The sequence below is a fragment of the Brienomyrus brachyistius genome, chromosome 11 (genome assembly GCF_023856365.1).
Source record: "Brienomyrus brachyistius isolate T26 chromosome 11, BBRACH_0.4, whole genome shotgun sequence".
Classification (NCBI taxonomy): Eukaryota; Metazoa; Chordata; class Actinopteri; order Osteoglossiformes; family Mormyridae; genus Brienomyrus; species Brienomyrus brachyistius.
This window is the reverse complement of record NC_064543.1, coordinates 12,831,621-12,855,359: the sequence shown is the minus strand read 5'-3', so window position 1 is coordinate 12,855,359 and position 23,739 is coordinate 12,831,621. Positions and strand designations below refer to the sequence as shown.

Genomic DNA, 23,739 nt, shown 5'->3' with positions numbered 1-23,739 from the left:
TCCGCTTAATGAGCAGCTAGGTGACAGGCGTCGCCGGGAGTCGCGGACGGCCTGGGCAGCAGGTAGCACCGCCTGCCTCAGTGGTTTCCATCTGTTCTATAGCGACAGGGGAGAAGCACAACGATCCAGCACAGGGCAACTCAGAGCCACGTTAGATCCGATTTCCCTTCAAGAGCAGAGATCGAGGGTCGTCGTGACGAACAGGACATGTCAATATGTTGTCAAAGTAACACAAATGAGACGTCTCGCCTCTCGATGCACAATTAACATTCAAACTAATTCCCAGAACTACCACACTGTCCTGTAAGGATGGAAGACTGTGCTGTTAACTAAGGCGTAACTAACTTAATGGAACTGGGTTGCTATGGTGGGGTTTTTTGGTATTATGTAACATGTTACTATATATGGCTGAGAACTTGTTAGTCACTATGTGCTGTTTCCTTTCAGCTGTTGTGTTACCAGTATTCCAGGTTGGTTTCTCTCTAAATGATCCTAGAGTTTAGTTTTATCTCATTGCTGCCTACTCTCTCCCCTCAGCAACGTAACTGTATGAAAATCTGATATAAACCAGTGCCTTTCCCATGCTGACAAATCCAACTTTACATAATGGCTGAAAAACATGCATAGTAATGTTTTTTCATAATTTTCTCACAGATGGGGAAATGATTTCTGGTTTAGCTAAATTTAATTACGGGGATACGACGGGGACTGTGCTTTTGCACTCATGTGGTGAGTTACGGAGCCTCAAAGGAAGAAAAGTATGAGCTGATGTAACTGATGCCCAACTCTGCCCCCTGACGGACAGCCTGTGCTTTTCTCCCTCTGTTCGTTTCCACCTGGCGCTAGTTCCGACGCAGCTGCCACAGGCTGAAACCGGCGAAGAGCTGGAACAGCCTGGCCACTGTGTCAGCTGTCTGTGAGTGAGAAAGGACTCAGATTCTAAATGCAAAAAAGGCCAGTTCAGTGGCCCGATTCTCAAACCTGAGCCTGCTTCACCTGGGAAAGCCTCTCTCTCTCCCAAAATCACCGAGCCACGTTCTGAAAAGCCTCCACGTCAGAGTGACATAATAAAATAACACAAATCAGCAACGGAGCCAGAAAAGTCATTATAAAGTGTCTAACCAAGATCATCTGTTTTTTTTCTCTTGCCCATAAAAGTTAGGCAAAATTATTCATTTTTTACCCGACAAATTAAGAGGAAGTGAGCTCAGAAATCAATGAAATCAGGCAAGTTAATGGCCACTTTTCTGCGGGCCGGAGCGAGTGAGACCCGCGTGCTGCTGAGAGAAGAACGGGAAGCTGCCTCTGGGGGATTACAAAGCCCCGTCTTCTGGCCCGAGGATTTTAATAACTATGAAATATTGCTCTCAGTATTCATAATAAAAGTGGCAGCTTTTTTTTTTTATCCCAGCGCCACGTTCGTTCTGAGAATTATTTATTGCTTTCTGCCGATGCCGCAAACCGCTTTATGAGTCGGTACTTTGAAAGTGAGATTCTCTTTATTATAATCTTCTTTGGGGTCGGGAGGCCGTGGGCGGTTCGTGGCACGGAGTGCCTTCTGCGACCCATTTTCGGGGGGCTGTGGGCGGCCCTTTAAGACGTGTGCGGTACCATGTATTATTTAGCAAACAAACGCAACCCGTAGAGATGAAGGGGCAGCCGGGTCTGTCCCCCTTCCTGCGGAGAGCTGGAGTTTCCTTTTAATGAGCGACGCCCCGTTTACCGGCTGCTTTTCCGTCTTGCCGTAATGCTGAGCAGCACGCCCCCCCCCCCCTCCACGCATGGAGATGTAGACACACTCATCCTAACGCCTCTGTCCTCATGACTCCATCCTGGCTTCCCCCCACCTGCCCCGGAGCTTTCTGGAACATCTCGGGTATCTTTGCTCATTGGCTGTGAGCTTTAGAGGAATCTCGCTGGGGGGAGGAGGATGTGGCAAAACATAGGTTTGCATTAGGAATTAGCTCTCAGTTAACACAGCCCCCCCCCCCCCCCCCCGCCACACCTAATATTAATGCACAGTTACTAGTGTTAATTATGGCAGCTCCTGCTGGTATGAATACAAGTGACACGCCCTTTGGGAAGGCAAAATGATCAGGTCCTACTTATTGCACTGGCCCACTTACAGTGCACACCCCTGCCACTCCAAACGAATGCGGTGTGGTTGCGGATGTCATGCCGGCGCATTACAGAGCACCCCAATTATCTGCAGCGTCGGATAACGGTATGAGCGGCAGGAGCTGCATGTTCTCTATATCAGATAGTGCGCTCTGACGAGCCACTGAATGGCCCAGGCCTGTGAGTCTCTGGAAGCAGAAGCTGCAGTTTGAGAGAGCTTCATGTCAGCCCCTTGGGGTGGGGGGAGGGGGGTGCGCCAGCTGCAGAACCTGATGGTGAGCCCAAGTACCAGATTCCTGGAGCCACTGGGTTTCATAGTCCTGTGGAGCGATGTGGGGATAAATAGGAACAAAGGGGTTTTTAGTTTTACGAAAGTAGCTGAGAACTTGAAATTCCATCCATCCATTCATCCATTTTCTGTAACCTTTTATCCTATCCAGGGTGGCGGGGGGGTCCGGAACCTACCCCGGAGGCTACAGGAACAAGGCAGGGAACAACCCAGGAGGGGGCAGTGAACCTCAAACTGAAGTATTAAAATGTAGATTTAAAGCATCTTATTTTTAGATATTGTGTGGGCAGTATAGCGAATATACTGCAGGGCCCAGCACAAATCTTCCATGTGAGCTGGAGTGTTATTACCCAGGCTTATTACATTAACACCTAGAACCTTCTGACCCTCACGACTGGGCCTACATTATCATTACATTACTTACTGTGTAAACACAGACTGAACTCACTTATATAAGCGTTTCACGTAAGTAACTCAGGATCAGGGCTTTTGGGGCCGTTAGCGATCAGGAAAAGTCTACTGGTCAAGCCCAGCTATTGATGTTACTCATTAGCACAAACCTGCAGCAGCACAGCAAATGTGTAAGAGAGTTTGTAGCTTTCCTCTCATAATCCGGAGGACCTTTCTAGAAGGCCGTGGGTTTAGCATATTTTCTGCAGTAACCCTGAGCTCATAATCATCACCACATCTAACTTTAGCAGCATTGCTAAACTGTAATAGGCTTTAAATCCCACATCTTTGGTTGTAACCTCTGACACAGATCTTAGATATATTAATGTATTCCTGGTTTTGATGGTACTTTGATTCTCACACTGGTTCCCAAGTCATTTCTGACACAAGCCGTATTGCTGGAGCAGCAGTAGCCCCGCACGTTACGAAGAGCTGCTACGCTTTGAAAGATAACAGGAATTACGGCTTACTGGCCTCAGCAAGTAGGCAGCAAGACGGTGTGCAAACAAAAGCGGTGAATTTCATTTCCTCTAATAAACGGCGTTCTCTCACACACACCCGCTATAAAACTTTCCCGGCTGGTTATTGCTCCGAAAATGAGAGTGCCGGGCACACAGTGACTCCACGTACCTGTGAGGATAATCCATTAGGAGGCCGCTGGGGGAGGCCCGGCTCGCAGCTGCCGAAGCTTCTGCTGGGCCGCAGATGGGCCGTGCGCTGCATTGAGAACCAGAGAGGCCAAGGTAGGGTGACCAAACCAATGCATGTCAGGGGGAGGCACTATGAGCTACTTCAGGTTTTGCAAACTACTTTAAAACCGAAAGGCTCTCATGCTTGGCTAAATTGTTTGGTTCGTCTTGTACTTTTACTGATCCGTTTCCTTGATTGAAAGACTCATCCAGCTGTGTCACGTTAACATTAGTGGCCCATGCGTGGTCATTGGAGACTGACCAATCAGTCTCCAGGACATAGAGTAGCTGGTCCCCTAAAGGGTGCCAAGGTCTCCGGTATTTAAGGTCACAGATGGGCGGCCCTTTAAGATGGGCGGCCCTTTAAGGTCAGTGACCCCCACCCCCCGGGTCCCACACTTCAGCAACTGGAGCTTCCACTTAGCTCTTTGACCTCCGCAAATCTGCCCGCAGAGCTGAAGCAAACCTTTCTGGATTCACTCACTCTCCACTTCTATTTTCCACTTTATGGTGTCCTCATAGTCATCAGTTGCCATCTCTTTCTGGGGACAGTAGACACCTACTGGTTTGCCCAAGCAGCTGCCACCACAGCTTCTGTCCACTCATAGGTTATTTCTTATTGACTGACACAGCAATGAGCCAATAGAATGGATTTCTGCTGTGCGTTGAGGCTTCAGGGCGGGTTTTTATCCTGTTTTCCTATTTCACCCTTTTAATCGGCAAGGTGAAGATGCTGCCAACATTCCGAAGCTTCAATAGGCCACGGCAGGGGGTGGGGGGGCTGCAAACATGGGGAAAATGATTTGCAAAATAGTTAAAATAGATTTGTGCTTTTGGAACAAAACACAGATTCATGTTATGGATTTTGTGAATTTCATGTCGAGATATTGAAATACGATGGCGCGGAAATATATTTTCCCTGACGTTTTTTGCATTTTGTATTCACGCGCAACAGTTTTATTGTAATTAAATACATATTTTGCACAGGCATGGTGTGCTGCGTCACTGAATGCATCTTATACGTCCCTGAGTTCACTGTATACCAATAGAGGGGTGGGAACTGGACTGGGGGACATTTCTGTATGGTTGGTTGGGTCGTACCATTGATGCGGGGTGATGGGGTGTTGAGTGCCTGTCAAGCATCTGGACATAAGTGTGTCAAGCCACCTCACCACCTTCATCTTCCCTCCAGCACTTCAGCACATACCACTGACCTTTCCTGCCGTATGGCTGTGGAAAATAACCAGCTAAAGGCCACGTTGGTGGGAGCCTACTGCTATTTTTATTCCTTATTGATTTTTATTGCTTTTTTCATTCTCTGTGACTCCACAATTTAAAAAACTGTCAGTCAGCCAAACCTTATCATTTTGATATTAATATCACCCTTAAATTGATTCAGTTTCAAAGGCCACATGATTCTGTTTTCCACAAATATAACCTGTCTGACTCCCTCAGTGTGCATGTAAATGCGCTGCAAGCAAATGTGCCCAATGCATTATATATGCCGACATCTGCATAATGCGAATGTGAATTTATAATAAGAATACTTGTGTCCAACATGTACAGCAGTGAGAAAAAGTTTGTTGGAATTGTCTAGATTTCTGCATGAATGGCTCCAGGAATGTGTCTTACTTAACAAACAAGAACAATCTTTTCACACTACTGTATACAAACTGTACACATGGCAACACAGCGATTCAGTAGGTAGCACTGGGTTGGGGGTTCGAATCCTGCCTCCACTGTGTGTGTGTGTGTGTGTGTGTGTGTGGGTGGCGTTTGCATGCTATCCCTATGTCATAAGGGTTTCCTCCTTCTGCTCAGCAGTTATAGTGCATGAATGTGACTGTCCTGCAGCTGCCTGCTGTCCCATCCAGGATGCACCGCAGTCTTGTGCACTCTGCTGCCTGAGATAGACTCTAGCCCCTCCCTCACAATTCTGACCAGATGGAAGATGGGAGTATTTAGACCGTAATATTTCGTAAAATGCTTCAAAATTGTAATGAAAAATATTTTCTTCTACCATAGACACAGAAGTCTTTTAGATAGAGTGATTTTCAATCAGAGATTAATTCCAGCATATTCACCTATATGGCGTCTAGGGGACGTGTCGGTCAGGACAGTTAACCTGAGACTCACACAGATACTATAATCTTTTTCCTCAGATGTGTGTAATAATAAAATAACAAATAATAATAATACATTTTATCTAAAGGCACGGTGTAGACCTTCCCAAAGGCTTTCTCTGTGTTCTCTTTATGGAATTCAATTTTTTTTGTCGCAAATTGCATTAAATTGTTTTTATGGCATACAGTTTTACAAAGGACAGCGTTTTCCCTATTCTGAGAGAATTCAGGTTAAGCACCTAAAAACAGCAAATAAGTTGGTGCCTAACAGCTTTTTTCGGTCGCAAGTTCAACTTCCGTAAAATGATTATGGAGTCTGTGGTGGCCTATTGCACAGGAGAGGGAGACAAAAGGGTTTCCATAATTTATTGCAATGCATTTATAGCAATGGTCCGACATTGATTTACTTTCCTGTACTGATATAATTCATCATAGTAACACACGTCGCTACTTTTTAGCTTGCATGTCGGATTAAAAAACAGACATGATGTCAGTTGCAGTACAGTAATGAATGGTACCTCACTGGTTTGATTAGCATTCAATTAAGGTTAATTAGCTGATCTATGTTCTCCTTTAATCTTCAATGGCAGTAGAGTAATGGGGCCCTTATACATGGCCGAAACGCCCAGCAGACCAGCAGTGAAGATACACTAGAGGTGAGATAATGGTAGGTGGTAATTAGCTTATGTTCAGTCCGGCTTTAGTTGGCAGAAACCAAATGTTCTGATTCACCTTTTTTCCTCCATGGGTCTAATATCTTCATTAGGATAGATGTGGACATAAAAATGAGGCAGGGGAGGTTGCAGGGTGTCGAAAGTCCTCCTTCATCTCACTGCACTTTGCCAGAAACATATGAAAGTCAGGTATCGGGGGCTGGAACGGCAGGGTCATCACTGCCAGGGGAAGAGTAAGCAGAGCGCAGAGTAACAAGGCGCAGATTCAAGTCCCAGAATGAACACTGTCGTTGCACAGGCATTACCCTGGAATGGATGACGGAGCAGTCAGCTTTGGAATGACTGTAGACACTCCGGCTAATCAGATTGCAGGGCTTCTGTAAAATGGGGCTAAATGCTGTTTTTCGTTTCTATCTTAATCTTTTATGAACAGTGATCTCTTGGAACGTAAAAGGGGAATGTAACTCTCCGCTTTCCTGGGTGACACTGTCTCTAACTGCGTTTCCATCTCAGTACGATCGGGAATGTTTAGGCGGAGAAGAAACCTCATCATTGGCAGAGAGGCCTGGCTCCCAAGGTCCAGCACATCGAGTGTCGTAGGCAACGTTATGGAGGCGAGCGCTTTCTCTCTGCATGTGTCTCATAGTCCGAGACTTCTGGGAGATTCCTCCCTGAATGACACTGCACTAATGATCAGACAAAAAGCATCCAATGATACCAGGCAAATCCGAAGAATTGTAGTACTTCTAAAAAATAGCAATAGATTATCTGTAGTATGATAGATAATAATCTTACATGGCCCTTATAAGCATGTTGTAGAGTAATTCTAACAATGGGTCCAAGTATGAAACAAAATCCTGAAATAAGAGCAGCGCCCTTAAAATGGCCCAGTTCATGCAGATGATGACCTGCTCAGGGTCACACACACTCCTCCTCCTTATCTCCAGACAGACTGGGTTACACCCTTGTAATGAGATGAACACTGTTGGCACAGGGTTTTTGCAGAACAGACAATTCCTTTAAAAGTTTTTTCTTTTTGGGGACAAGTCAAACTTAAATGAGATTCCTGAAAAGGAAAGTGCAGTCAGTCCATGAAACTTTTCACCAGGAAGCCATAAGCCGGTCTGAGCAGCAGATCTAAATGCCTCCCTCTTCGCCATTCGTCAGATGCCTCCTTGGCTTTAGCCGATTGGACCGCAGGAGCAGCACATGACCAAGATCGAGCCTCACCTTCACAGGCTGGGGGCAAACAGACACGAAACATAATGGGAGCCGACGGTGACCCAGAAGTCTGCGGGATTGCAGCCATTACCTATTGCAGGTTCACCTAACGCGAAAAAGCACTGCATTTTTAATCACCAGTTTAAATAGTTCCTTAGCTGGAGAGGCATAAAATACTGAAACCTGTGAATAACAACCACAAAACACAACCATTACAGCCCCAATGGAAATATCTCAAAACATGTGCACTTACTATCATTATGCTTTTTACAGTTTTCACTTAAGCTGTTGTTCTGAGCAGAAAAATAGCCCCACGCAAGAAAATCATTTACTTTTTGATTGACTGTATGACAAAACACAGTATTTAACCAGAGGACAGGATCTGCCACTTTTGCTTTCTGGTATGAAGCAGGAAGCAAACCCTTGTGGGTTGTAAAAGTTTATTGTACAAAACATGGATGGGGAAAAAAGCTGTTATGGTTCATGCCAGTATGACAATAAAGACAGACCTAAGAAGGGGTCAACCACTGTTCCCTTCCATTGAGTGTGTTTAACCTAAATAGCTTCAATAAGAATCCAGGCACATAAACAAGGTAACAAAAAATTTAGCCTATTATATGAAAGCTATGCAGTATTTCTTTTTTTGCTTCAAATGTAATAACAATATAAAGCCTACTGACAGCATAATGTGCACAATTTCAGCCCCTGATAGAGTTTTTTTATTTTATTTTAGTGGAACACTGAAGCGTGACATTTATTCATTACCGCTGCAAGTCCTTCCATATATCCAGAACAGTGAACAGTGAAGTAAAGCAGCCGACATGATCAGGCGCTGAGTGTTTCCTGCAAAATCCTCAGCCCTGACGTTCGCAAAGGCGAAACACGCCGGCATTCCCCGCCCTCATTCCCCGCCCTCATTCCCCGCCCTCATTCCCCATCCTCATTCCCCGCCCTCATTCCCCGCCCTCATTCCCCACCCTCATTCCCCTCCCTCATTCCCCGCCCTCATTCCCCATCCTCATTCCCCGCCCTCATTCCCCTCCCTCATTCCCCGCCCTCATTCCCCGCTCTCATTCCCCGCCCTCATTCCCCATCCTCATTCCCCGCCCTCATTCCCCTCCCTCATTCCCCGCCCTCATTCCCCTCCCTCATTCCCTGCCCTCATTCCCCACCCTCATTCCCCGCCCTCATTCCCCGCCCTCATTCCCCGCCCTCATTCCCCATCCTCATTCCCCGCCCTCATTCCCCGCCCTCATTCCCCACCCTCATTCCCCTCCCTCATTCCCCGCCCTCATTCCCCATCCTCATTCCCCGCCCTCATTCCCCTCCCTCATTCCCCGCTCTCATTCCCCGCCCTCATTCCCCATCCTCATTCCCCGCCCTCATTCCCCTCCCTCATTCCCCGCCCTCATTCCCCTCCCTCATTCCCTGCCCTCATTCCCCACCCTCATTCCCCTCCCTCATTCCCCGCCCTCATTCCCCGCCCTCATTCCCCGCCCTCATTCTCGCATCAGTCGCTAAGAGCCTGGCTGTATTGGTTAGGTAGTCTGAGGTTTGAGGATAACACAAACAGAAATGAAAAATAATAAAACTCAGTTTTGCTATCAGCCCACTCAAATCTTGGCTTTTTTTTTTGGCAGATATGACCGGAGGATAAACATTTTTTATTTCTGAAAACTTCTCTCTTACTTTTCTATTTCATAAGCTTCTTCTATCAAGGACATTCTCCCATTGCACTTCAGTTTGCAATTCAGGGAAAGCTACTTAGCAAAGACGTGCCATGGTTCCATACATTCAGTCCACTAGAGTGAAGAGGGGCCCCTATCCAGTGCCACCCTAAAGTTGGGCACAGCACTGCATCTGTGACACTGGAATCAAGGGGCGTCAGTGCTATTAGCTATGCTGCTAAAAGTAATCAGAAACTTTTCACATCCTATTGGATCTGTCAGACCATAAAAAACAGGCTGTTCAGAACCTATGACAGCCCAGAAATGAGCCAGATAGAGCATGGAGATACCATCCACAGAACACGAACAACAAATCAGCAACGCGGGCAGCCCGAAAATGACAACACGTCACGCCACCTCAGATACACTCTGGCAATAACAGCAGCCGCCTAATCATTCCAGCACGCCTTCAGAGTGAGGAACCGGCTCATTTTGAATGACACGCACATGAGCAAACATTGTTTTAGATGTGCATACTTTATACCACCTGGGAGGACTGCTGACGTTCGTTTTGTGAGGAATGAGTATATTCACTATTTGTAGAATTCGCGGTGTGCATGGGAAGGCAGTGGGCTGAAGGTTTGTCATATGGGGGGGATGCAGGGCAGCAGGGTTGAACTGGAAATGAAAAATGTGCTGAAAACTGGGCTTAGAAACCAGAAATAATCCAAACACAATAGTACTAACCAGTAAGGCCCTCTAGTCCACCAGTCTTTGCACTCTTCATCCAAAGCCCCCAGCTGACCCTATTCATCTTCGCTAAGGCGACCGGCCTCATTCCAGCCAGCTGGATCAGGTTAACCGAAGCAGCTGAAAGTCAGCAATTCATATGAAAAAAAAAAAGAAATAATAATTACAGGGAGCTTACTGTGTTTGAAAGAAACCTTTCATAGTGCAGAAGAGAAAGAATGGCAGACTGTAGAGACATGGTTTCACTAGAATCTGGTGCCTGGTGACATTTGCACATCTTCCTAAAGCTTCTCTCGAGGGCCACTATTCCTTGCCAAAATCTCCCCAGATGACCACCCACCTGCGCACACAGAGAGGCGTGCTGGGAGCTGGACACGGCCTGCGGGAGCAGGGCGACATGTAACGACAGCGGGTCGGCGGGAAGCTGACTCGAATCCCGCAGAGCTGCACACCTCTGAACAAAACACGGCACGCTGCATGAACGGCAAGTCTGCCTTTGAAATCCAACATTGTGTCCTTTTTAAAAAGAGCTCCCAGTCCTCTGCACACTAATTTGTCACGTATGATTCCCCTTTTTCCTAATTGTTGCATTAAACATTTTTCTGAAACTGTTCCATATGATTGATCTTCTTACTTAGGGACAAATTGATATATATCTATGTTACTACCCACAGAACTCAATAGCACATTAGACAAACCAAAACAGTCAATTGCAAAAATTGCTCTGGGGACACACACACACACACACACACACACACACACAAATGTGAGCCCAGAACAATGGCAGAAATTTTTTAAACAGAAACTAGGGCCATGGTAAATTAGAATTCGCACAGGTATAATATTGCAAATTGCATATTTGCAGTAATTGCTGATGTTAAAGTAGAGGCATATTACTTGACAAGAAAATGCAGCATTAGCGGGAAATGATGTCACGCCTCATCTGCAGTGAGGCGTTTCTGCTGCCATACAGACGGAGCCCTCGCCTTAATTCACTCTATGGAGGCTGACAAATTACACCACATATACCAACTGCAGTCTTCCAACACAGTGACGAGGAAAACATCCGAATTTGTCAATTGCAAGATTTTCCACACCCTCCTATAGCGTGCCCCCCTCCCACCTACAAACTGATCTGACAAACAGCCAGGTGTCTCTCACGGGTGATTAGCCACTGTTTTTTTTTTTTAGTAAGTGCGTAATGTGCAGTTTATTTGTTCCGGATGCTCAGAGAAAATTAGAGAGCTCTATTCACTTTCAAAGATGCTGCATAAATAATATTCCTATTAACTGTACACCGGTGTACACCCACCCATGCCTGCCAGGCCTACTGAACACAAAACACCTGCCACGTGTCTTGCTAGTACGCCAGACATGGAAAGTAGAGGAAGACAGTGATTGTTTATCATTATGCTAAAACACATTGTCAAGTGAAGCAAAAAAAGAGAGAGAATGAGGAGAGAGGAGTTTGGCCCAACAGTCACAGAGCAGGCTTCACGGTGGGGCTGCAACTACTGTGATACCATCTGGCTGACTTTTGTCAACAGTAAATAAACTCTGGCGGTCCACTTCAGTGGGCTCCTTAACACAGAGAATCGGTCATGTTTGAGTCGTGTTCAACTGTTTCCTCTGAATAAAGGTCGTTACACACGTATACAGTCCCCGGCTGGTTTCCATCACTGCACAGTCAGTTTCTGCTGAAGTCCAGCAGCAAACATGAAAATTTCACTCAGAATTTCTGTCTTAGACGGTCTTATATCGTCGCTGGAGTGGCACCTCCACACTGAGGGCCTGACAGAATTTTTTTCCAATTGCACCATAAAGTTGCCTCTGTCACGCATATCCTTGCTGCTAGACCTTACAGGTGCTGTAGGTTTTATGCAATTCCTCTGTGACTTCCACTGTGAGCTTCCAGTTCCAATCCTGTTAGAATGTTCAAGGAGTGGGTGGGACGTTTTGTGCGAAAAAGGAAGGGCAACAGTTATGGCAGAAGGCCATCGAGAGCTATTTCATGTTAGTTACATAGGTTAGTTAGGTTTTCATAGCCAGTAGAAGAAGACACATAGCTGGCTTCATAAGAAACTGCCACTGCGGCAAAACACATTCCAACAATTGTTTTTCTGTTCCGGGTCTTTCGTCTGGCAGGAAACGCTTGGCCTGAATGCATTCGTTTTATGGCCTTATGTCATGTCTGTCACTTTCAGAATGTATCAAAAGCAGCCTCTGGGACTCGGGCTTGTAATCGATCGTCGTAGCTTCCCTATGTAGGTCAGTGTCAAGGTGTAATGCAGTTCTCGTGCCATCTGCCCTGACGGAGGCGGTGTGTCAGGCTTCATATTTAATCCATTCCACCTTGCACAGTCCTTGAGATGTAACGGCTGCTGGAGTGAACTCAGGCCGGCCCCCTTCCCAGTTCCGACTGTCTAGGCCGTACAGACTTGAGGGGTCCCCACCCGACACAGGAGAACAGCACCGACACTCCCACTGAAGCTGCGAGGCTGAGCTTCCTAACATCACTGATGACGGAACAGATGCACACCCATTCACTCTTAATTTTAACTGCATATCGTTTCTTCTTAAATGCTTTCTTCTTATAAAACTTTGAGTTAAACACTGTACGGGACACAACCGGAGCCTGTCAACCAACGATGTCTCACTAGCAGTGTTAATATATGAATCCCGAGGCTCTGAGGGCTGAGGAAGTTGCTTCAGTGCAGAAAGTGACAGGACCTTTCCCTTGTGAGACACCTTCTACTGTATGGATTGCCACTAGCCCCTTATCATATATCAGTATTCAGAAGCCTGCAAAGTTTGTGTCCCTTCCTCTTTTCTAACACATGCACCAGGATGACAATACTTCCCAAAACACTGCAGCGAGCCATCAGTCAAGCGAGACCACCTGTGTATTTTAACGAGCCATTTTCCATTTGGGCTCTTCCGTATCACGTGGTTCTAGAACCTATAATTCAGTTACTCTACAGATAGCAGATGTCGGGTACATTTGTTTACAGCTCTGTGCCTTCACAGTCTCAAGGGTCCCCCCGCCCCCGATCCACAAGCCATCACTGCCCCACCAGCCGCCCCTGCCAGCACAGTGTTGCCATGGCGATGTTTTCCATGGAACTCTCGTGATTTTTGTGAGTTCCATGACCTTACAGCCAGATGGAAATCACGAGGCCGTCCGGGTCAGGTCGGAACCGCTGTGAGGCCATCTGGCCCGGCCTTTGTCAGCATGAAATGATTCCCGTAGTCCAGTTCCAAGGGCTTCCTCACGCACTTCCTCAAGGGAGACACGGCACTTGACACACCAAGACGGGCTCCAAGCCCGCTTGTTAAGTGCCTTTGTTATTTCAGTTCTGGCACAGTCACAGCAGGTGTCCCCTGTACATAAGGGGCACTGGTAGCTCCCCCACCCCCAAGAGAAATGGGAGTGCCAGCAAAAAGTATTTCCTTGTCAACAGTTATTCTGACCAGCCAATGAATGGTTTGGAAACAGACGTTCAACCTGATAGGATGACAAATTCCGGTCCCAAGGGAGTTGTGAGAACGAGCAACTGGTGCCAAGTCCAAACTGGCCAAACTGGTGTCTCTCCTGCTTCTCTTTCCCTCTTGGAGTTCCTTTTATCCTCCCACCTGCACGGATTTCCATAACAAGCTGCATCACTGTACAGGTCATCAGGACATTGTTGAAGGTTCACAAAATTTATGACTCTGTCCAACTCTGTTATTGACATGTAAGGTCGCTCAAGCCAAACTTGCATACGTGGTTTAATTTTTGTATGCCATGGCAGCAGAGACCATGTTTGTGCTCTCAGGGGAGTAATAACCTTGATTTCCATTTAACCTTGATGAGGGGGGACACTTTTTCAGTTTAAATCTGCCTATTTATTGCTGAGCTTTTCTAGGTCACTGTTGTCCCCCGTGAGAGAGAGTTTACGCTGACGAAAGTCCCCTGATGTAGCTGTAGCTGGTCCCGTGGAGGTTTGGTCATTGTTTTCCTTTTGTTTTTACAGTCTGTTCTGATTCTGGTACCAGGTTATTTGGGTCCTTCCCTGTATTCTGGTCTCTCAGGGCTGTGATCGGCAGGCATTGGGACTGTTTGTGTTATTCTCTGTCAGTTGGCATTTCTCTTGCATGAAGCCCCTTGTCCCTTTAATAAGGGGTCTTCGGCTTTGCCACTGCTGGTCAGGGCCGTAATGCAGCACTAAGGCCAGAGCTGCCTACACATGTCATCCAGGGTCTCAGAAGGAAATGAAAAGGGGTTAGAGGTCAGTGAAGCAATGGACTAATAAGAGCAGAGGTGATAGAGGAGAGATATCTCTGTTAGTCTGGTTTTATTTCCCTACATGCTGGGCATTTGGGTGCCTCCTAATTGGGTACATATATAGTGTCTGTACATAGGTTACTCTCCAATTCTATTTATGCCTCAGAATCTTCGGTATTTGATTTTGAATATACATTGCATCTGCTGCTGCATTTCAAACTAAATCTCATTGCACTTACAATGCCAATAAAGCATCTATCTATCTATCTATCTATCTATCTATCTATCTATCTATCTATCTATCATTCATCTATCTATCATCCATCTATCTATCATCAGTCATCTATCTATCTATCATCTATCTATCATCTATCTATCATCTATCTATCTATCTATCATTCATCTATCTATCTATCATCAGTCATCTATCTATCATCTATCTATCATCTATCTATCTATCTATCTATCTATCATCTGTCTATCTATCATCTATCTATCATTTATCTATCTATCATCAATCATCTATCTATCTATAATCTATCTATCATCTATCTATCTATCATCAATCATCTATCTATCTATCTATCTATCTATCTATCTATCTATCTATCTATCTATCTATCCTGACATGAACAATTCCATTACTCCATTTCTGACAAGTGCTGCATCCTGCCTTTTTGTAGCGTTGAAGGTGCAACTCTGGGGCCACATCTCCTATTTACAGGAACAGAAGTGCCACGACAAACACAAATGAAACACATCAAAAGACTGGCATTTATATGCTGCAGACAGGAATGCTATAATAGTGCACATCAAATGGATTTCCTGAATCATTTGTTCGTGATAATCGCTCTTGCATTGTTTTGAGGACAAATTTTAACTCTAAAGAATGTAACAGAACCAGCTATTATTAGAAGGAGAAGTTAAAATTAGCAATATCTGATTCAGTATTAAAAGGAGTAAAAAGACCAACATTTTTGAGACTGGCTCACTAGCTGATTGGTTTGATCGTCCAATAGCTGATTGGCTGATATGTGATTATTAGACAGCTGTCTGGCTAACACCCCATAGGCTCAGAAGCTGGTGCGTTTTTATCTTGTGGGGACATTTCCTTACCCAGTGCAGCTGCCCTGGTGGCCTTCTCTGAGTGTTTATGGCAGAATGCCCGGAAACACAGCAAAAGGCCAGTTCCCTTCGCTGCAGTGGCCATTTGTCAAATAAGGTGACCGATTAGTTTCAAGGGGAAACAGCTCAGGGAGATGGATGTCTGCCCTGGCCTATTGGCTGAGGTTGGGGTGGGATGTACCACGCTGACACCTAGAAGAAAGAACTGCGGCGTCTTCAGCTTCCAAAGCTATGAAGGTGCCAAGCTCACCAGGATGGTGTGTGCAGACATCCAGCCCAGTGAAAATAATCAGGCCTGGCAAAGACGGACCCCAGACACAGATAATCACCTGCTCTGATCTTTCAATGAATGCCTAGAGGGGGTCCCTCAGTCAGTGCCGGGTGCTGAGTAGGACCGGGCCAGCAGCATCAGCAGGTCGGGGATGATCCAGACCTTCAGTCAATATCATGACTGTGATATCAGGAAATAAGCCAATTCAATTATAATTACCACACCTACAGATTTCGACGAGATCGCGAAACCGATCAGGTCAGTTCACTCCATGCATATGCGTGCTGAACGGAACTATCTCTCTCTCTCTTTTGCAGGTATGAAGCTGAGAGGGAGTCCCAAAGAGGCATCCAGGAAGGTGAGCGCCATTCCCGCCGGTAGGGAGGTGTGCGTGTTGGTGAATGCAGTGGCGTTTCCCTAAATCTTCATATAATGAAGAACCAGGGTTTGCAATTCTTTCAAACTGCTAATCAAGAAAGTCTCTTTCCACACCCACACTCCACACTCCTCTCAGCCAGTGCTTTCACCCGGCACAGCAAATAAAAACTTCCAGTGGAAAATAAGTGGACCCCCTACAACGGACGTTTTCAATACTTGATCGAAAGCTTCGCTTATCAGCTTGTGTATTTGCGGCACGGCCATCTCGGGGGGGGGGGGCAGTATGTGAACTATGACGCGCAGAGCCCCTGTCTGACCTCTGTTTCCTCTCATCCGGGCCCATAAAGATAAAAGACTTAGTCTATTTTTTTAATCATGGGGCGGCGGTCTGATATGGAAACTGAAGCCTATCGCCACCCCTCCCAGAAATTCAATAGATGTACAGACACAGCAGAACAGAGCTAGAATTAAAGTCCGAATAGGGAAACTCTGAATAAACATGCTGAATAATAAGCCCGTTGATATGCTGTATAATTGTTTTCCATTCTTTAATCTTATCACACACTTCAACAGCTTTTCAATAATGAGAAAGCATACATACTATTACCAAAGGCATCGCACATAGTATTCAGAATAAAGACTTGAATAAATTTCTGTAAATGTAAAGACTGCGTCTGTCGCAGAGAGATTTGGTTCATGTATATATGGATAAACGTAAGCCAACATTACCATCTGGTGGCCATTTGGAGTATAACAGCAATATATGATCCTTGTACCACTGGTTTGAAATCCAGTGACCTCAAACTGGGTGAAAGAGGCCCTATAAATGTGTAACGTAAATGATAGCCTCTTGATTGGCGGCTGAATATAATATGCTTACATGGGGCCTGAAATCTGTAGCGGCCTCCCTGTTCAAAACATAGGTTTGTATCATCAGGGTTGTGCAGGTGCTCAAAGGTTAAAAAGGGGAGCTCAAAACCTTTAAAACTCACACACACTCGCATTAAATAGTTTGGGAAAAATCGGCAGGTGCTCAATTTAATTTTGTCAGCCCTGATTAATATTTTATAAATCACAGACTGTGAGTATTAGCTTGCTAATGCTTGCTAAAATCGCTGAAATAAAGACACCAGTTTGGGTGGTCTGTTCCATACACGCCTATCTGTCTGTCTCTGTGTTCCAGGACCTGTGTGCGGATCACAGAGATGAGCTAAGGAGCGAGCCAGGTCCAGACCAAAGGTCCAACGGCGAGCGCTCACGCAGTCCCTCCTCCCCACAAGGTCTGGACCTCAGCTCAGCCCGGGTCACCAAGGGTCACCGGAAGCTGCTGCTGAAGAGTGCTTCGCAGGAGGTCGCCCGCGGATCCTGGGGACGCCTTCTGCAAATCCAGGAGGCCCGCAAAGGCCTGATGCGCCACGTGTGCGGCCGCTACAGGGGCCGCAGCGCACGGACCATCACGCCCCAGCACGTGTCCCGCATCTACGTTGAGGACCGACACAAGCTGCTGTACTGTGAGGTGCCCAAGGCAGGCTGTTCCAACTGGAAGCGGGTCCTCATGGTTCTGCAAGGCCTTGCCCCATCCACACAGGAGATCCAGCACGACGCTGTGCACTATGGCAACCACCTACGCCGGCTGGACAGCTTCGATCGCCGGGGCATCGCCCAGCGCCTGGAGACCTACACCAAAGTGCTCTTCGTCAGAGAGCCGCTGGAGCGGCTGGTGTCAGCCTTCCGGGATAAGTTCGAGAACCCCAACACCTACTACCATCCGGTGTTTGGCCGTCCCATCATCTCGAGGTACCGAGCCAATGCCTCGCAGGAGGCCCTGAAGACCGGCACCGGGGTGACCTTCAAGGAGTTTGTGCAGTACCTCCTGGACGTGCACCGGCCCGTGGGCATGGACATCCACTGGGAGCCCGTGGGCCGCCTCTGCAGCCCCTGCCTTCTGGATTACGACTTCATCGGCAAATTCGAGACCATCGAAGAGGACGCCAACTTCCTCCTTAGCAGGTTGGGTGCCCCACCAAACCTCACATTCCCCAGCTTCAAGGACAGAAACCCCCATGCAGAGAGGACCTCCGCCCATATCACACAGCAGTACTTCACAAAGCTCAATTCGTCCGAGAGGCAGAGGGCCTACGACTTCTACTACATGGACTACCTTATGTTCAACTACTCCAAACCCTTCAAAGATCTGTACTGAGATCAGTTTGATATTGACGAAACTCGACATTTCTTCTTTGTGCTGATATTGGGGGAAAACTTTCCCCATTATGAATCTGCTTGGGAATCTTAATGCTTGGGAATCTTAATGCTGCTTGGGAATTCTTGCATCATTTCTCGACGAAGATAAACCTTTTTGCAATCCTTATTGTTGTGTATTACATAATACTAATTAACATTCAAGCACAAGTAAGAAACACGTATGACTGCTATTATTTCGGGGGGAAAACATCTTCTGCAAAAAGCTGCAGACATACCAAGAAAAGAAGTGCTATGCCTTAGGCTTTGTCTATGCTGTCTTTGACATTTGCTACTTAACTCTCGTGTGCTGCTGGAGCTGAGCTCACAGCGCCACCTGGTGGCAATCTCTGGTGTCAGGAAGGACGCAGCCAATGGACTAGACTAGAGGAGCAGGCATCTTACATACCACATAGCAGGCTGGTTCCTGTATCTCCATACTACAACTTAACAGTCAGAAGAAACACCATCCAAGTCTATCTCCAAGAGTGCCGGCATCACAAATCCAGTATTTTAAATGTAAAACGTATAGAAGGTACAATATTAAGAGGCATATCTATTTTTATATATATATTTGTACACGAGGTATAATCAAATTTTGTGTACGTGTGTGTCTGTATGCTGGACATTCATTGCTTATTTGTGCAACATATAATTGGCTAATTTTTACTGGCTAGATGTCACTGCACACCTAATTTTGGAAAGTCAGCCTTGGTTTCAGCATGTGCTGGTTATTGAGCAGTGATAAAGTTCAGTTGGGCCATCGTGTGTTTGCCTGGATCTTTTACTGAGGAGAGAGATGGGTAACTCACTGGCAATGAGAATTTCAGCCACAAGTACTGTGTGAGAAGACTGGGTGGTAAGCCGTGTTGTCACTTCCTGTTGAGCACTTCCTGTTCCCTTCTGGTTGCATCTTGTCATCAGTTGATTCACACTCGTGTTGGTTCTCATTAACTCTGGCTCTTCTACGGCACCTGCTGAAGACATCAGCGGCGTGCTTCATAAACCAGAAATCCTAGGCAAATTTTCCAAACAACGCCCACAGTATTCCTTCCCAGTAGATCTTCAGAATCATGGACGTATTGCCTGGACACCATTGCTTGTTGCATGAGGACACACAGACTCATGATTGGTTGTCTACTTGTAGCACTGCAACAGATTTGCGAGGCTGACACCCTCTGAAGGCAATGGGGTGACCAACAAGGGTCAACCTAGTCAGACGGCCCCAGCACTAAATCTTCCAGTATGGTCACTCTCTCCCCTAAGGTGTCTGATCCAAGGAAAGACGGAGAGTATGAAATTTATTCTGTGACATGAAGAATAAGTTAAATTATCATATAATGAAGAATAAGCGCTGTAGACCATATTTATAGCCCTTTATTGGTTGCCCGTAAAAGCGCTGTAGACCATATTTATAGCCCTTTATTGGATGCCCGTAAAAGCGCTGTAGACCATATTTATAGCCCTTTATTGGTTGCCCGTAAAAGCGCTGTAGACCATATTTATACCCCTTTATTGGTTGCCTGTAAAAGCGCTGTAGACCATATTTATAGTCCGTTATGGGTTGCCCGTAAAAGCGCTGTAGACCATATTTATAGCCCTTTATTGGTTGCCCGTAAAAGCGCTGTAGACCATATTTATAGCCCTTTATTGGTTGCCTGTAAAAGCGCTGTACACCATATTTATAGTCCGTTATGGGTTGCCCGTAAAAGCGCTGTAGACCATATTTATAGCCCTTTATTGGTTGCCCGTAAAAGCGCTGTAGACCATATTTATAGCCCTTTATTGGTTGCCCGTAAAAGCGCTGTAGACCATATTTATAGCCCTTTATTGGTTGCCCGTAAAAGCGCTGTAGACCGTATTTATAGCCCTCTATTGGTTGCCCGTAATATGTCGTTCTGATGGCTTTAGTATTTTGATCCCTTGTTGGTATTCGCTCTGAGTCAATGGTACAGAATAAAGTGAATGTGACTGTAACTTTGGAGAAGACCTATAGAATAGCCCCCTCTACCCATCTAATCTTTGGGTGCTAAGTGTGGGTATATGTATACAATAGAGATATATTCAGATGTACACTGTATCAAGTGAATGTATAACTGTTTTCCTGTCAATGCACAGTTGTGTAAAAACATGATCTTAAGCCCTTTGCCTTATTCTTCACTGCCAGTGAACAGGTGTGATATCAGGAAGATGCTTTTTACGAGGATTGTTTCCCTCTAATGAGCGTCTATGAATAAACGTTTTCAGTCGTCGAAGGCTCCTTGGTTCTTGGTTCCTGTTCATCTTGATGTGCCACTTAAAACACCAATATAGGCCCAGTGAGGAATGTATTATCTAGAAGGAAGTGGTGCCACCTAGTGGCCATAAGCACCCAATTCTCCGGATAGACATCAGAAATGCCACAAATCTGACAATAAACCAAATACAATCCTTGCATATCAAATTAAAAAGGAACAAAGTGAATAGCATATTAAATCACAGATATTTGTATATATATATATATTTGTGTGTGTGTGTATATATATATATATGGGTCTTATACATAAAATGTCATACTTATTAATAAAGCTTTCAAAGACCTTTACGTATCCTCAGAAGAATTTGAGATCAGAGCCCCAAACTCAGCTATGACATCATACAAGCAAACACTCCCTACAGATTATGATGATGCATATCAAATCCAACCAACACCCTCTGGAAAATCACTTGGAGCTGAGGGTACCTGCTGTAAGTCTGCAAAACATCAGAGTTTCACCCAACTTTGCTCCCAACTCACCAAGACTTACTGACCCAAGGAAAATTACCTCGATTTGCTTTTTACTGAGAAAAATGAAAATATTTCCAGGACTATGGATCAAATCGCGGTTTGAATCAGACAATCTGCCTCATTTGTGAAATATTATTGTTTCAGTTAATGGAGCTAAAATCCACACATTTTGGTTCTTTTTGACCCCGAAAAAGTGTGTAAGAGTGAAATTCAATGTTATTGAACAAAAAAATGATAAATTTTGTTGAAATCTAATGCTCAATCTTGCAGGCTGCCACAGCAACTAAGAGCACATTATGCTCACAGAATTTTGTGGTGTTAAAATTATGTAAAATAATTGAGTTTTTGCACAGGTGTAGCTAAGATATAACTTTGTACAGACTGTCATCTATTCCTGCCGGCTAAGTGGTTCTGTCGGTGCCAAGCGTGCAGATTCCACAGCAGACAGCACTGAAAGTCAGGCACAACGGCTGCACTGGGAACAGATTTGCCTTTACATAGCATGCGATGGGCAGAAGGCATCGATAAACAAGAAAACACCGATAGCTGAAGCATCTCCCACACTTTACGACAGCAGAAGGTGGTAAGTATGAAAGACAGAGACTGAAATTCTCCTGTCAGTCTCTTATACACACATACATACAGATGGTTTCAGTAATCATTTCTAACACCCCCCCCCCAGAAGCCAACACAAGCTGATAACAAACAAAATGTGCTAATTTGGTTTAATTAAGAAAAGAAGATGAAATTCAAAAAAAGGTGTTTGTTTTCAAGAGACGGCATCCGGCTGTATGTTTTTCCAAGACTGTCTTTGTCAGAATATACACATTTTTTATTTGTCCCCACAAAAATGGTAAAACTTCATACATTCTGAGGATGTAGAATGACTTCACACCATCAAGTGTCTACAGAACACAGCATGTATCCCAAAAGCTACTCTGAGTTAGACTCAGTTCACAGGCACGCAGCTAAATCCTTCTGTCTGCTTGTACTACCAACACTAATGATTTGTAGGCATTTTCATGCTGCCCTAATTTCCTTTTTAATACTGACCCCAGACAAATAAATCACCCAATCACAAGCCCATGCCAGTTCCCATGTCCTGAAACTATGGTGATGGAGTTAATCTTCATTCATCTGTATTAAGCCCAGACTACTTTAAATCCAACAAGTTATTTAGCTAAGGAAGAAATCCTGCTTCATGAAACAGGTACCAGGTCATCCATCTCAGGGGGGACACTATGAGCTAGGACAGGGTTTGTAAACTACCATTTTAATTAAAAAGACCTGGACGTCACTTAAGCACCAAGTTCTTGCTGCGTGCTGATTGGTCAGTCTCCTATAATCATGCATGTGTCAATAAAGTTAGTGTGAAACAGCAGGATGAGTCTCTCAATCAAGGAAACAAACCAGTAAAAGACGAAGAAGAAGTTTGTAAAAACTGAAATAGCTCAAAGTATCCTCTCTGACATGGACTATCTGATCACTCTACCTGTAACCAGAGGTGTAAAGTTCCGGTTCAGAAAGTAGAAATCCAGACCAAGATTTTTTTTTAGCCAACCAGCTGAGTATAAAGAGTCCCGCTTACAGAGTACTCAGCTAGAAACGAAATGGTCTGGATTTGTACTTTCCCACCTCTGCCTGTAACCTTTTGAGACGTGGACCAGTCCACCTCTTCCACTGTTACCGGAGCTTTAAGGTTGTGACTGAAACTTAGTTTGAAGGTTCTAACTGCATCTGTAACTCAACCACACCAATTGCTGGTGACATTTCTGATTATCGAGAATTAAACCCTCCACGCTGTAGGCTTTACCAGAGGATCTCTGTCCTGGTCCTCAGAGGTTCCTTAGCAGACTAATAATGAATGTGGCAGGGTGGACTGGAGCGGAATGAAAGAGGCAGTGGGTCTCTAGGAACTGGACTGAGAACCACAGGTCTTCGCCACAATTTTTTTAATATATATTTGTATATATATATTTGATGGGCTCATTATTAGTCTATAATTCTTTATTGTGTAGATTTATTAATCTTAACTTGGTTTGTTCCAGGTGTATGTATAGCATGCCCTCACAATCCATCCAGGGCATCTGGTCCCCAGAGTTCTAGCTGGGTTTTCACTCTTTCCCAATGTGTCTGCCCATTACATCATCTCAAATCAACCAACATGTGTTACACCTGCGTAGCTTCCTGTTTAAGTCAGAGTCTCCTCCTTGCCTGGTGTTTGGTTTCCTGTGGTCCAGGTGCTGCCTTGTTCTCTGCATCTCAGACGGTTCCGCTAGCTGACCTGCTTGTTTGTGTTTTGTCTCCTGTTGAGGGCCCTGTTGAGGGCCCTGTTGAGGGCCCTGTTGAGGGCCCTGCCTCGTGCTTCGTTTCCGTCCCTGTTATTTCGGTAAACGTCTACATTTGCACATGCATCCAGCCTCCTGTGGAGTTCCTGCTCACTTTTCCTGTGCAAATTGTGACAATTAACTTCATCAGGAAGAAAAAGGTAGCGGTAGGCACAACTTAAGGTTAACTGTTAATATAAAAATGTGAATTTTTCTATCCTGGTTAAAGTGACCTCTTTTCAAATTTCTGTATTACCACGATGTATTCAATGTGTTGCATAAGTATTAATATTTAAGAATATTTAAAATTCTGAACCTGTGGGTTATGTTTTTCAACATACTGAAAAATATTTACACTGTCAGAGAAAGGGAGTACCAATTTGAA

General features: G+C 45.3%; 1 protein-coding gene and 1 long non-coding RNA gene across 4 annotated transcripts in view; one reads left to right on the top strand and one right to left on the bottom strand.

Annotated features, from left to right (window-relative positions):
- LOC125751873 (carbohydrate sulfotransferase 8-like) overlaps nucleotides 1-19,081 on the top strand; it is a 151,421-nt gene extending 132,340 nt beyond the window's left edge. Inside the window, exons 1-3 of one of the 3 annotated variants that reach the window (XM_049031270.1) lie at nucleotides 9,514-10,465; nucleotides 15,959-15,999; nucleotides 17,203-19,081. In XM_049031270.1, the coding sequence (XP_048887227.1) occupies nucleotides 10,459-10,465; nucleotides 15,959-15,999; nucleotides 17,203-18,222 (1,068 nt within the window). In that variant the 5' untranslated portion in view covers nucleotides 9,514-10,458 and the 3' untranslated portion in view covers nucleotides 18,223-19,081. Of the gene's footprint in view, nucleotides 1-9,513; nucleotides 10,466-15,955; nucleotides 16,000-17,202 lie in introns of those variants that run through there. The other 2 variants (XM_049031269.1, XM_049031268.1) reach the window with 2 other exon arrangements.
- LOC125751879 (uncharacterized) lies at nucleotides 2,024-19,198 on the bottom strand. Its single transcript, XR_007400803.1, has 3 exons — nucleotides 19,073-19,198; nucleotides 3,488-3,574; nucleotides 2,024-2,438 (listed from the first exon to the last, which is right to left on the bottom strand). It is a non-coding gene; the product is annotated as an uncharacterized LOC125751879 (long non-coding RNA).
- Nucleotides 19,199-23,739: the final 4,541 nt, after the last annotated feature.